We start from the raw sequence: 13,206 nt of genomic DNA on the forward strand, positions 1-13,206 counted from the left end.
GTTTAATGCTACTGGCATTTCATACGTGATGAAATCTGGATGGTGGCAGGGAGTTCAGTCACGTCACAGTCTGAGGAAGGAAGCCGATTCACATCCTAACAGTCCTTGTCCTAATGCTACGGTATCTGAAGCTGATGGTAGGGGTCAAAGGGAGTGTTGGACAATATTAAGGACCTTATTATCAGCAAAATGATGTACTTATTTTATAAATAACAATAAATCGACACTGAATCAAGTATCTCAGCTGAAAGGTCACGTGTAACTCTTTATTAACTTTGACTGGCTCTTCAGAAAGATTGTGATACATAAAAAGGAAATATTCTGGGGGTGGGACAGAGACAGTCTGGCAATATATTCTAAAGCTATACCATGTTATTTATATATTTTTCTGCCTCTATTTTCAAGCACCATCTTGGGGCTAGCCACCTACCTTCTCAGTCAAGGCCATACTTGTGCCTATGTAGTTTTGTATTAAAATTAGAAAGTACTGTATCACATCCAAACCCAAATGTGTTCTGATCCAGGCCCATACTAATGCAATTTCCAACAGTTAACAGACAGCAGGTGTTCCAATTTTTCCTCACTCCTTTTCCATGCTTGACTGGATCAAGGCTAATTTAAGGAGCTTTACCATCTTACCTGCTCAGATCAGTTGATATGGAATTACATTTTTAACTTTCTGCTCAATAGAGATTGGTAATGGACATACACATTGAGCCATCAAAGAGGTGGGGAAGAATGATGTGGCTTACTCCTGTTGAAAACCCTAATCAATACAATTTAGCAACACCATGTCCACTTTGATCACTAAATTGGACTTCGGCTTTTTTTTATATGATTGCCTTCTTTCTCGGAACAACCAGGCATAATTTCTATATCCTCGTGAATGCTGCTTATATAATGTGATACAGCTGCAAGTACGTTTCCCACATACATGGCGTGTCACAATTAAACTCAACCTTGTCTGCATATTCATGAAGTCAACAGTAGGACTGAAGAACCAGAGACATGCCTGATCTGTCTGTCCTCCCAGGCCACAGACATTGTGACCTATTATAATGGAAACCCACTACCACAGAAGCTGAGCACCACTAACTAAACAGGGAGGAGGGGGAAATCAAACTTGGGAATGTATTTTAAAAATTTGCCAACCCAAGTTCTGCATTTCCTCATCTTAACTGATGCCTGACAAGAAATCATTCTAATGCCGATGTGAACTGTTAATACGCATCAGTCTTGTTCAGTAAAAGGAAAACGATATAAAGAGGGTCAGCCAACAAGGGAAGTTCGCTAATGAAAAGAAAAGTCTTTGCAGGCATTGAATCGAGGCGCTTTACAGCTTCCAATATTAAATGCTGAACAAAGCCTATAAAATTAATTCTGTCTCCAAAGGAAATAAATTAATAATGAGATAGCTACAAAGTGAATTGTTGTCACATAAATAAGCAAATACTAAATAAAAGCCAAACCAATAAATGTAGAGTGTAGGCCAGATAGCTTTACACAGATGGCATTAAATGGATGCTCACAAAGCTATCAGCTCTACCCATATCGTGCTCTCGGCTTTGCTTTAAATTCAGTAAATAGAAACAGATAGGAGAGGTTCACTAATTTTCCATAATCTCTCTTCTTCTTGAAGTCACAATTTGGCCATGCCTGTTTATTCATCACATTCAACTTTTCACATTAAGAGAGTGACAGATTTGACAGAGTTCATACACAGTGCTCCCATGCTAAACGAGAACAAAGGCCAAGAAATCAAATCACTTAACAGTTTATTTCAGGGCATATGATTCAAAATAAAACTCAGAAAAGTGGAATATGATACCAACTATTCCTGATTCATTTTGCATAGTTCCAGGCATACACTCAGAGACTTCCCAGCTTGAGTCTAGCTTGCAATTCTGATACAGTTTGAGCATTACACATCCATCAAACAATGTCATTTCCACAACTGGAAAACCGACCCTCATTCTGCTAAGAGCCAATATTGTCAGGCACTCCCAGGATAGTACTGATAGTGCTGGACTGTCAACATTCCTCCTGGTACCAACACCACTGGCTCACCCATCAATCCTCTTCAGCCCAGTCCTCGATACCTCCATCTCCACTCCACAGCTTCTTATGCAGTGTAATTGGTCAGTACAATCCATTCATCCTAGATCCACTTCATTAATACTCGATTTAACATTACCCTATCTTGTCCCTCTATTTGCAGTTTTGATGCGAGGCATACCCAAAATTTCAAAAATTGATTTCCTTCCATAGACAGTACTTGCCCCTCTGAATTCCTCCAGCTCATTGTTTGTTGCTCGAGGTTCCAACATCTCTCGTGTCTCCATGACCCCCTCCTCAAATGGCTCCTTACCTGTGTCCATAAGACCATAAGATATAGGAGCAGAAGTAGGCTATTTGGTCCATTGAGTCTGCTCCACTATTCAATCATGGGCTGATCCACTTCATCCAGTCATCCCCACTCCCCTGCTTTCACCCAATACCCTTTGATGCCCTGGCTAGTCAAGAACCCATCTATCTCTGCCTTAAATACACCCAATGACCCAGGGTGTCGGACCAAAAGCTCTCACTACCTCCCACCCAGTCACATCCCTGAGTCCAGCCCTCTCTCCCTAAACCCAGCTTAGTTCTCGGATGTATTTGAAGGTCAGCCCTATTAACTTTCGATTGAACTAACTAAGCTACCATGAGTAATGGAGGAAATCAGGGTTCTACCATATCAAATGATGGCAGCCAGTGCATAAATTCTCCACTCCAAACTTAGGGAGATAATAACATAAAATAACATTACAGGGCTCATGAGGCTCTGGAACTGAAGTGAGTATACCTTAAATCCTTTAACCATTGGAAGGCAGGTCTGCTGCCAGGCTACACAGTAGTGTACTGGTTAGCACAACGCTTTATATTACCAGCAACCAGTGTTCAATTCCCACTGCTGCCTGTAAGGAGTTTCTCCCCATGACCGTGTGGGCTTCCTCCCACAGTCTAAAGATGTACCGGTTGGTGGGTTAATTGGTCATTGTAAATTGTCCTGTGATTCGGCTTGGAGTAAATTCGGGGGTTGCTCGGTGGCACAGCTCAGGGGAGCCAGAAGGGATCTGTGAGATAGATAGATAGATGGATGGATAGACAGACAGATGGATAGATCCTAAGGCTATGGGAGTTACTGGAGTTTGCAGAGATGAATCCAGAACTGACACTTACCACAGCTCACTAAATCAGCTAGACCAGTGAGTACCTATGAAATACCCAGTTCAATAGAGGTATTAACCCACCAACTTGGGAGCTAATAACAGACTAGATTAATGCTACTTACATTGTGCTGTAGAGAAATTCATGTCCTGCTTACATTTCGGTTTCTTATGTGAAATTGGTGCATACATGTCTAGGGCACAATAAAAAATCTTTTCTAGACACTTGGCACAGAAATGGTATTTGGGCTTCAGGCTGGCGATCTCTACATAGCAAGCCAAATATATTAAGACTTATGACATGTATGGGGCTTACTGGATCCGGTGTCTGTGTCTTTGCACAGACTGAATTTTGATGGCTTGCCTTTGTTGTCAACCTGAATGTTATGTGAAGCCCAAACTAACATCAATGATTCTTAATTTTTAAGATAATTTCACCATATGAGATTTTTAGTTGATAGCATACCGATTGACTTGAAGGATTGCAGTGATTAGTAAGATACTAGAAAGTGGACAATCACTCAGTCAGTATTAGCATTTGCTTCTTGCACTGCCACTAATTAACCCACTTCTCCTCACTTTTAATATTATTCCTCAACTGAGCAAGTAACAAGCACAGGGTTAAACAAGCAACATATTGTTACATAGGGTGATTAAAGTGAAATGAGGCCGAAGGGGAGGCTTTGTTGTCTGAAGTATAAATTTAAAAGAATTCTGGACACTTAAGTTGACCCCAAAGAACTTTTGCAGATGATTAGTTTCCAGTCTTTAGTTACAACAAAAAAAAAACACATTTATGACCACAACTGCTCAGCTACCTCCATTTGCCATGAATCGTTACACTTGGGAACATTTTTTTGCCATATACTGTAATTATCAAATTCAGGGTATTAACTAACTAGTTTTATGAAGGAGAGCTATTAATAATTCTGCTATCTATTCCTTACAGCGAGGAATGCGTTGGGCAGCTTTCAAAAGGAATTATATCACAGCTGCTGCTGACTGTACAATGGCAGTTTAGCCACCCAAACAGTAAATGATGCGATACTGGTGTCACTCCCTGTTGATAGCAAGATAATATTCACCATGTATCCGTCAGAAGGCAGTGAAGGAAGCTACCCCACTGTTGCTGATCAACGCTATAATGGTGGAAATAAGAAATGAGGCTGGAGAACTGGTTGATGGGTTAATTCCAACAATGACCATTTTAGATGTTTTCCAATCATATCAAGAATTATTTCCTAGAAATTTTACCACACCCTTGTTAAAATGAAATGCACAATCCCAATTCCACATTATTAGGGAATGAAAGGCAAGATTAAAATTGGCTTTCCTATGCCCAGCTTTATCAAAGAGATCAATGCTGACACAACTTATCCTCCTGATTATTTTTAGTCATTGAGCACTACAGCACAGAATTAGGCCATTAGGCCTATCTAGTCCATGCCGAACTCTTATTCTGCCTAATCCCATAGACCCTCATCTGGCCAATAGCTCTCCATACCAGTCCCATTCATGTACCTGGTCAAAATTCTCTTAAATATTGCAATCAAACCCTCAACCACCACTTCCACTGGAAGCTATTTCCACACTTGCACCGCACTCAAAGGTTCCACCTGAGGCTCCTTTTAAATGTTTCACCTTTCACCCCTTAACCTCTAGTTCTAGTTTCACCCAACCCCCAGTGGCAAAAGCATGCTTGCATTAACCTATACCCCTTTTCTTTCATACCCGGTGATAATTCCGCAAAGGAAATTGGATCATTTGCAGCTTTACTGCAGAAAAAGAACGATCAGAAGGTTTGGGAGTACTCATGCATGGTTCCATAAAGGTTAAAGTGCAGGTTGAGTCTGTGGTAAGGAAGGTAAATGCTATGTTAACATTCATTCTGAATGGACAAGAATTTAAAATCAAGTATGTAAAGCTGAGGCCTTACAAGGCATTGGTCAGACGACACATGCAAGATTCTAAGCTGTTTTGGGCCTCTTATCTAAAAGATATTCTGGCATTGAAGAGGGAATGTCCGGGTTAACACATGAGGAGTGTTTGATGACTCTGGGTCTGTACTCACTGGAGTTTAGAAGAATTGAGGGGTGGGGATCTCATTAAAACCTATTGAGTATTGAAAAGCCTGGATAGAGTGGATAAGGAGAAGGTGCCTCCTATTGTGGGTGACTGCCCTGTGACCAGAGGGCACAGTCTCAGGTTAGTGATGTGGAGAAATTTCTTTTACCAAAGGGCAGTGAATCTGTGGAATTCATTGCCGTGGATGACTTTGGAGGCCAGGTTACTGGCTACATTTAAAGCAAACATTGATAGGTTCTTGATTAGTCAGGGTATCAAAGGTTACAGGGAGAAGGCAAGAGAATAGGACTGAGAGCATTAATAAATCAACCACAAAGGAATGGCAGAGCAGATTCAATGGGCTGAATGGCTTAATTATGTTCCCATTTCTTACAGTCTTATAGTCCAAGACAAGAGTAGGGGTAGGGAACCGTTCTTAACTCTTTACAGTGAGGAAACCTATCAAAATCCTGGATGACATAAAAGCATTTTAGCTGTTTAATAAGTTAACTATCTATGATCATCTATCTGTGATAGGTGCCCTTTAAATTCAAGCCAATAGATTTTGTTTAGTTAAATACATTGACTTAAATCAGGAAAACTTCAATAAAACGAGATCACAGCACCAAACCTCAATACATTTAATGCCTGGGTTGCATTGCGACCTGATTTAGAATGATACTTAGCTATTCAGTAACAGTTACTTGAACAAACCAAAAGAAAATAAAATTGAAGGAAGCAAGACAAAATAAGATCAGACCAGTTACTATGGTCACCAGGTACTAACCTTCCTCCAGTTCATCAAGGCTGGTGATCTTCCCAGCTCCATCAATGGTAAAGATAATGCGAACTCCCTGAGGCAGGTTCACATTATCAGACAGGGTTCGGGTCAGGTCTGCCAGCAGAGCATCAAAGGTACGGAAGCGGTCAGCAGATATTGCGTACACGATGCCCTTGAAGTACCGGTCCCCATTACGGTAGAAACGGACCTTCTTGGCTTTCTTCTCAGTGGTAAGGGCTTGCAAGGTTCGGGTGCGATAGAAGCTGCAATGAGCACTGTGCGTGGGGCTGGGCAAACCATTCATCCTCGAACCCTTTGAGTAACGCGTCTTGTCCCTTTCGTCAAAATGGCCGAAATCCAGCTCTTTTTCTTGGAACATGCTTCGGTTAACTTATCAGAGTGGAAGATCAAACAGACCTGCAACAGACACAGGCTTCAATATGAAACATAGCACAAACTCACAAACTCTAGAAAATACATGGCCTTTGGCTTCTAATTGCTGGAAAGCGTAAAGCAATTCTTCTCTATCACATTCATGACACCAATTTAAATGCCCTTCTTCCAACCACTGGAACATCTGTTAAAGTTGGGTGGGATCATTGACTCAACTTTGTTCATCCATGACATCCAACTATTAGATCTTTCCTAAGAATTGATAAGACTGCTGAGCTCTCTGCATACAGAAAGTAATGACCATCATATTTGAAGAGAGCAGTAGGCTAGAATTTAAAATTGTAAGGTTACACAGGGGTAATGTGTTAGTTCTGAGCTCTTCCACTAGATACAGCAGAGGGAGCTTTCTTTACCTGCAATGAATCTAACAGAGCTATCACTGACACATGATTTCTGACTTGAAGCTTTCCACTCTCCAGTGCTAAATGGACAAAAACTAATGCAAGAACTTCCTCTTCTGGCCATTCACCTACATTGATTTAAGTTGCATAATTTTAAATGGAATTTTCTTTGTTGTTTCTAAACTGTACAGTATCATCTTGTGATAGAAAAATACTAATTAACTCACCAGTTAATCAATGGGTGTTGGCGCGTGACCTAGTGGGCAAGGCATCAGACTAGTAACCTGAAGGTCGCTAGTTCGAGCCTTGGCTGAGGCAGCGTGTTTGTGTCCTTGAGCAAGGCACTTAACACCACATTGCTCTGCGACGACACCAGTGCCAAGCTGCATGGGTACTAGTGCCCTTCCCTTGGACAACATAGGTGGCGTGGAGAGGGGAATGCTTGCAGCTTGGGCAACTGCCGGTCTCCCATATAAACCTGCCCAGGCCTGCGCCCTGGAAACTCCAGGCGCAGATCCATGGTCTCTCGAGACCGACGGATGCCACCAATTAATCGATGGACTTGAAATAAATGGGAAAATTCCCTCAGAAGTGTTTTTCCTATTATGATGCAAGTGCAGAAATGAATGTGTTTTTGGGCTGAATTTTTGGGTGTTATGATTCTGTTTCAAACTCTAGGGAATTAAAGAAATCCATACTCAATGAGTAAACTGATCACAGTATACTAGTCACATTTCCACCAATGCTTTCCATCTTCAAATTCCAATACAATCCCATCACATTTCTGGTTAACAAACACTAATAATTAGCTTCAGATAAGCCTTGAATGCAAATAATAAAAAAAAGATTTAAAACCAGAGCTTAGCCTTATCTGGCTCTTTCCCAGAAGATCTTTCGTTCACAAAAATGCCCTTTCTAAAATGCAATTTCATTAAAGTGAAACATTAGAATAATTCCACTCCAACAGAAAAAAAATCACACCTTTATTTATTATATAGTCCCAAGAGCTTTAGGCATATTTCGTGTCATTATCCAAGGAAGGCAATACTTTTGAAGTTAAGTCACCATTGTTAGGTAGACAAACATGAAAAAACTATGAATTGTCCTGTTTAAAGATATGGTAAACATGGTCAGTTAATCTGATTTTGATAATGATGGTCGAGAAAATAATATTGACCAGGTCACCTAGAGTATACACTACCCATTAACCCCACTCCATCAGAACATGTGAATGGAGAGTTAGTTGAATACCTCATCCTAACTGCATCTCTTCCAACAATACAGCACTCCCTCAGTACTGGACTGAACACCAACTTGTTCTTCACTGCTCAAGTCTGAAAGTCACAAACTTTTCTGTCTGATTTGACTGTGCTTTAGCCGAAGCAAACACACACACACACACACACGCACACACACACTCACCCTCCCCCTCCCTCCCTCCCACCCCCCTTTCAGGCTACAAAATAATTGAGTCCTGAATGTCAATATACTAAATTTTACTGGTATCTTTGCAACCCAGATAGTGGACCTAATCAGACACAATGTATTTACCGTGATTGTTAATGTTTGCATTCAAGTAAAAATGTATAATGTACAAAATACAACAAAGTATTATTTACACAGTTGGGCAGGACACATTTTTGTTGTTAACTTTATTGTATTCTGTACGTGATACATTGTACTTACACAGGCCTTAAAATTTGCACTTCTCTGTCGCAGTTTGTTCAACTTGTGCGTCATAACAACATGGTCCATATTGCAAACACCAAGGTCTTTATAGACTTGAATGCAAAATCATGATGGAAATCTCCTTGGCCTCTTCTCAACACATTCTCTTGTCTTCAATCAAGAAATTACCAGACTAAATTTTTTTTTACAGTGCTTACATTATTGGGATTTATTATCTGATCTCAAGTCTCTGCCATTGTAATTTAACATTATCCCTTTGTTTTCCCTGTCCTAAGGGCAGAGATTGCTGACTGGCTATCAGCAATATTATTGCACTAAACATTGTTCTACCAACATTCTAGTTGTCTGTTCTCTGAGTCACAGTGAATGGAAAGTTAAGTCAATGAAATGGAAAAGTAACCATGATCTTCCATTCCCCAAATATATAGTCTTTATTAACAGACAACCCAGTGGGATTTCCAAGTGATACTACTCCCACTGTAGGTTGGAAATATGGGTACAAATTCCTACTGCAAATTAACTTTTCTTATAAGGAAAATCATAGATGCAGATGCTGGAAAATGAGAAATAAAAACAGAAAGTTGAAAATACTCAACAATTCAGGCAGCATCTGTGAAGAAAGTAATTTTTTTGACTAATCAGAATGTAGAAAAAAACAGTTTTAACAATTATCTAAATAATTACCATGACCTCTTCCTACCAATAATGCAAGCAGCAACAAATGATTCAGAAAGCTGTTGGTCTGAAGAAATAGCTGACCAGAGAGCCAGACATCTTTTGTGTTGTAGTGCTAGACTTCACGATCAGTTGACTCATGGGCAAAACCTGCCATCGCTGCAGAGTGTGAGGTAACTCTGATGAACCTCACCTTGTTCCACGTGACCACTGAATCCCCAGGCACATCATTTTGTGCCACGGGTCCATCCAGATACCCCCCCCCCCTCCCCCGGGACGTGCTTTGGTGGCAAATGGATGAGTCAGGCGGCTGCACCAGGGGAGCAGAGAAGGGTGGATTGGCTGCGCCAAATCTGACAGACTGTGCACTACAGAGGTGCAGATCATCTCAAAATGACATCATCCCTTCACTGCAAAAAAGAATTACTCAAACAAGACGTATTTATTCCAGCTCCAACCGACTTTCGAAACCGACCTAACAGTAAAATGCGATTTTTGAACCCCCCCCCCCCCACACACACACACACACACACACACACACACACACACACAGGAACACAAGCGTTTACTCCCTGTAGTAAGCAGAAACCTCCAACACAGACGGCAATTCTGACCCCATGCGTTAAGGTAACAATGTCTGGGGAAGGGTTTCTCCTCGTAATGAACAGCGCATAACGGAGTACAAATAAAATACATATTTCATGAACTCCTATGCATCGAAAAGGTAAATAGGCTTCGTACGAAACACTTGTTAACAAAGGCGCGATAAGTGAATCATCAAAAAGCCCTCCGAACACATACTGTCAAAGGCGCGTTAACAAAAGGATACATTGCTGTGATTTATCAAACATTGAACTGGTAACGAAAAATGCTACCTTCATTCAAAGAGGGGGAACTTCGTGTACGATTAGATGTAAGTCTTCATTCAATTATATAACATAGAGAATGTTACAGTGTAGTTGAAGAGAAAGTACTATTGTTCATAATTGCTAATCTGCAGAACGTATTCATAATGGACTGAATGGAAAACGTATCCGCTAATCCTGCAAAATACTGTGGAATTAATATTTAGTAGGTGAGGAAATATCCGACGTCTAAAAATGAACACGGCACGTATGATAGAATTTGAAAATTCTTACCGTCTCCATATATCAGTTGCAGAGATACTGAAATAAATCACCTCCCAATTTTCTCATTTCACATTGCGTCTATATCTTACTGCAGCATGTCAAACCCGAGTTCGATAAAAGTGTTACAACAACAGCGTATCTACATTTATTTATAAGGAGATAGACACAGATTGCCGATTTTCCCCACTCAGCCTTTTATTTAACGAAAGAAGCAACTCACCAAACTGTGTATGGTAGGGTGTGGATGCAGAGAGAGAGACAATTCAAGTCTGCTTTTGTTGTCTGCGCTCGAGCTGGCCAGACCCTCCACGGCGGAACTGTGTGCTTCCCTGGGTCCTAGTGCGAGGCTGGTTACCTTCCACAGAAATAACCAAATTAATCCCAAGAGATTCATGTTTCCTTCGTAAAGGCAACGCAAGCGATCAATAAATGGAAATTAAAAAGTATTTGTATTATAAATATTTATAAAATATTAATACTCAAACAACTCCTCAAGCTAATATAAAAACAAAACGGGAAATACTATAGATACAGCCAAGCCTATCACGGTTAAGGCCCGCCCCACCATTGAACATACCTGCATAGAAGCTGCCACAGGACCCCCACCATCCAGACCATGCTCTCTTCTTGCTGCTGTTCCCAGGAAGGACCAGGAGCCTCAGGACCCACACCACAATGTTCAGGAGCAGTCATTACCACTCGACCATCAAACTCTTGAACTTGAGTGGATGACTTCACTCATCCAATCTATGAACTGTTTCCACAACCAATGGACTAACTTTCAAGGACTCTTCATCTCATGTTCTGGATATTTATTGCTTATTTACTTATTATTATTAATATTATTTCTCTTTTTGTCTCTTACTGTATTTACACAGTTTGTTGTCTTTTGATCATTGGTTGTTTGTCCATCCTGTTGGATACTGTCTTTCGGTTTAAATTATGTTTCTTGTATTTACTGTGAACACCCAGAAGAAAATGAATTTCAGGGTTGTATATGGTGATTTAGTTATTTAATTGAGCAATGTAGTCTGGAGTATGCCCTCCTGGCCCTACGAGCCATGCTGCCACAGCAACAACTGACAAAGCCAATTAACCCTAACCCAACGGTTCCAAACCTGGGGTCCACAGATCCCACAATTAATGGTATGGGTCCATGGTATTAAAAAAGTTTGGGAACCCTTGCTCTAACCTAATCATGAGACAACTTAAAATGACCAATTAACCTATCTGGTACATCTTTGGATTGTAGGAAGAAATCTGAAAATCCATGGAAAACCCACATAAACTACAGGAGAGACATACAGACTTCTTAAAGTCAAAATTGAACCCTGAACTCCTCAATGCCCCAAGCTGTAATCACTGAAAGACAGCATCCAACAGAGTTATTTCCAGCCTGTTTTATTTTATATTATATTTCCAGTATTTATAGTGCTTTACTTTTCAAGAAGCGGGTGTTTTGCATGAAAACTTCCAACACGTTATTACATAATATCAATCAATTAAACAAGATACAGAAAATCCAACCAGTAAACTCTCCTTTCAGAATAATTATAAATCACTTCATTGAAAATTACTCATGAGTTAGAATAGTTTATTTTAAAATTATTCATGATATTCTGGGAAGTCAGACCTTTGTTGCATTTCACAGTGATTTTTACATGTTGTCACAGGATCACAATTTCTAACACTTCACACAATCAAATAAAGGTATTATGTTCTGGTTATTCTAAAAGAGCATATGACTCCTCCCTACTGAATAATGTACCTCAATATTTCATAGTACACACAAAATGCTGGAAGAACTCAGCAGATTAGGTAACATACATGGAAATAAGCAGTCTATGTTTCAGGCCAAGATTCTCGTCAATGGCATTGTTCTGTGAATTAGCTTTGGATTTCCAGCATCGGCACAATCAAGTCTAATATCATGGACGAAAGACATGAAATTTGTTGCCTTTGCGGCAGTTATACATTGCAATACATAATAATAGAAAATATAAAAACTGTGAATTACAGTATATATATACACACATGTAATTTTCAATGAAGTGATTTATAATTATTCTGAAAGGAGAGTTTACTGGTTGGATTTTCTGTATGTATAATATACACATACACACAGTAGGCCTCCGTTAGTCTCGATAGACCATGGATTTGGAAATTTTCCAGTGCGCAAGCCTGGGCAAGGTTTTTTTAATGGAAGACTGGCAGTTGCCCAAGCTGCAAGTCTCCCCTCTCCATGCCACCAATATCGTCCAAGGGAAGGGCATTAGAACCCATACAACTTGGCACCAGTATATATACAGCATATATATTAAATAGTCAAATTAAATGAGAAGTGCAAAAATAAAAATATATAAGTATTGAGGTAGATGGGTTCAATGTCCATTCAGAAATCAGATGGCAGAGGAGAAGAAGCTGTTTCTGAATTGTTGACTGTATACCTTCAAACTCTTGTACCCCTCCCTGATGGTAGCAATGAGAAGAGAGCATGCCCTGGGTGATGTGGGTCCTTAATGATGGATGCCACTTTTTGAGGCATTTCTCCTTGAAGATGTTTTGGAAACTACAGAGGCTAGAGCCCATGGTGGAGCTGACTCAGCTTACAACTCTCTGCAGCTTATTTCAATCCTGTGCAGTAGCCCCACCCCACCCCCATAACAGATGACAATGCAGCCATTGAGAATGTTCTCCAAAGTACTGAATTTCTTGTCTTTACCTCTATATTTATGTGCTTACAACAGACAAGAATGACCTGACCTAAAATATATCCAGTGGTCAGTAACATCTCTTGAAATGGCTGTTGGCTTATTTCTCACAGGAGAAGCTGTCTTACATCGTAGTTTAAAACAGTGATGCGGTAC

At 40.2% G+C, this 13,206-nt stretch overlaps 1 protein-coding gene across 3 annotated transcripts in view; it reads right to left on the reverse strand.

Annotated features, from left to right (window-relative positions):
• The window catches only part of LOC132398006 (neuronal migration protein doublecortin-like), a 171,261-nt gene extending 160,618 nt beyond the window's left edge, over nt 1–10,643 (reverse strand). Inside the window, exons 1-2 of one of the 3 annotated variants that reach the window (XM_059976887.1) lie at nt 10,560–10,643; nt 6,058–6,468 (exon numbers count right to left, since the gene is read on the reverse strand). In XM_059976887.1, the coding sequence (XP_059832870.1) occupies nt 6,058–6,430 (373 nt within the window). In that variant the 5' untranslated portion in view covers nt 6,431–6,468; nt 10,560–10,643. Of the gene's footprint in view, nt 1–6,057; nt 6,469–10,348; nt 10,455–10,559 lie in introns of those variants that run through there. The other 2 variants (XM_059976888.1, XM_059976889.1) reach the window with 2 other exon arrangements.
• Between the last annotated feature and the right edge of the window lie 2,563 nt (nt 10,644–13,206).

The sequence above is a fragment of the Hypanus sabinus genome, chromosome 8, assembly GCF_030144855.1.
Source record: "Hypanus sabinus isolate sHypSab1 chromosome 8, sHypSab1.hap1, whole genome shotgun sequence".
Lineage (NCBI taxonomy): Eukaryota > Metazoa > Chordata > Chondrichthyes > Myliobatiformes > Dasyatidae > Hypanus > Hypanus sabinus.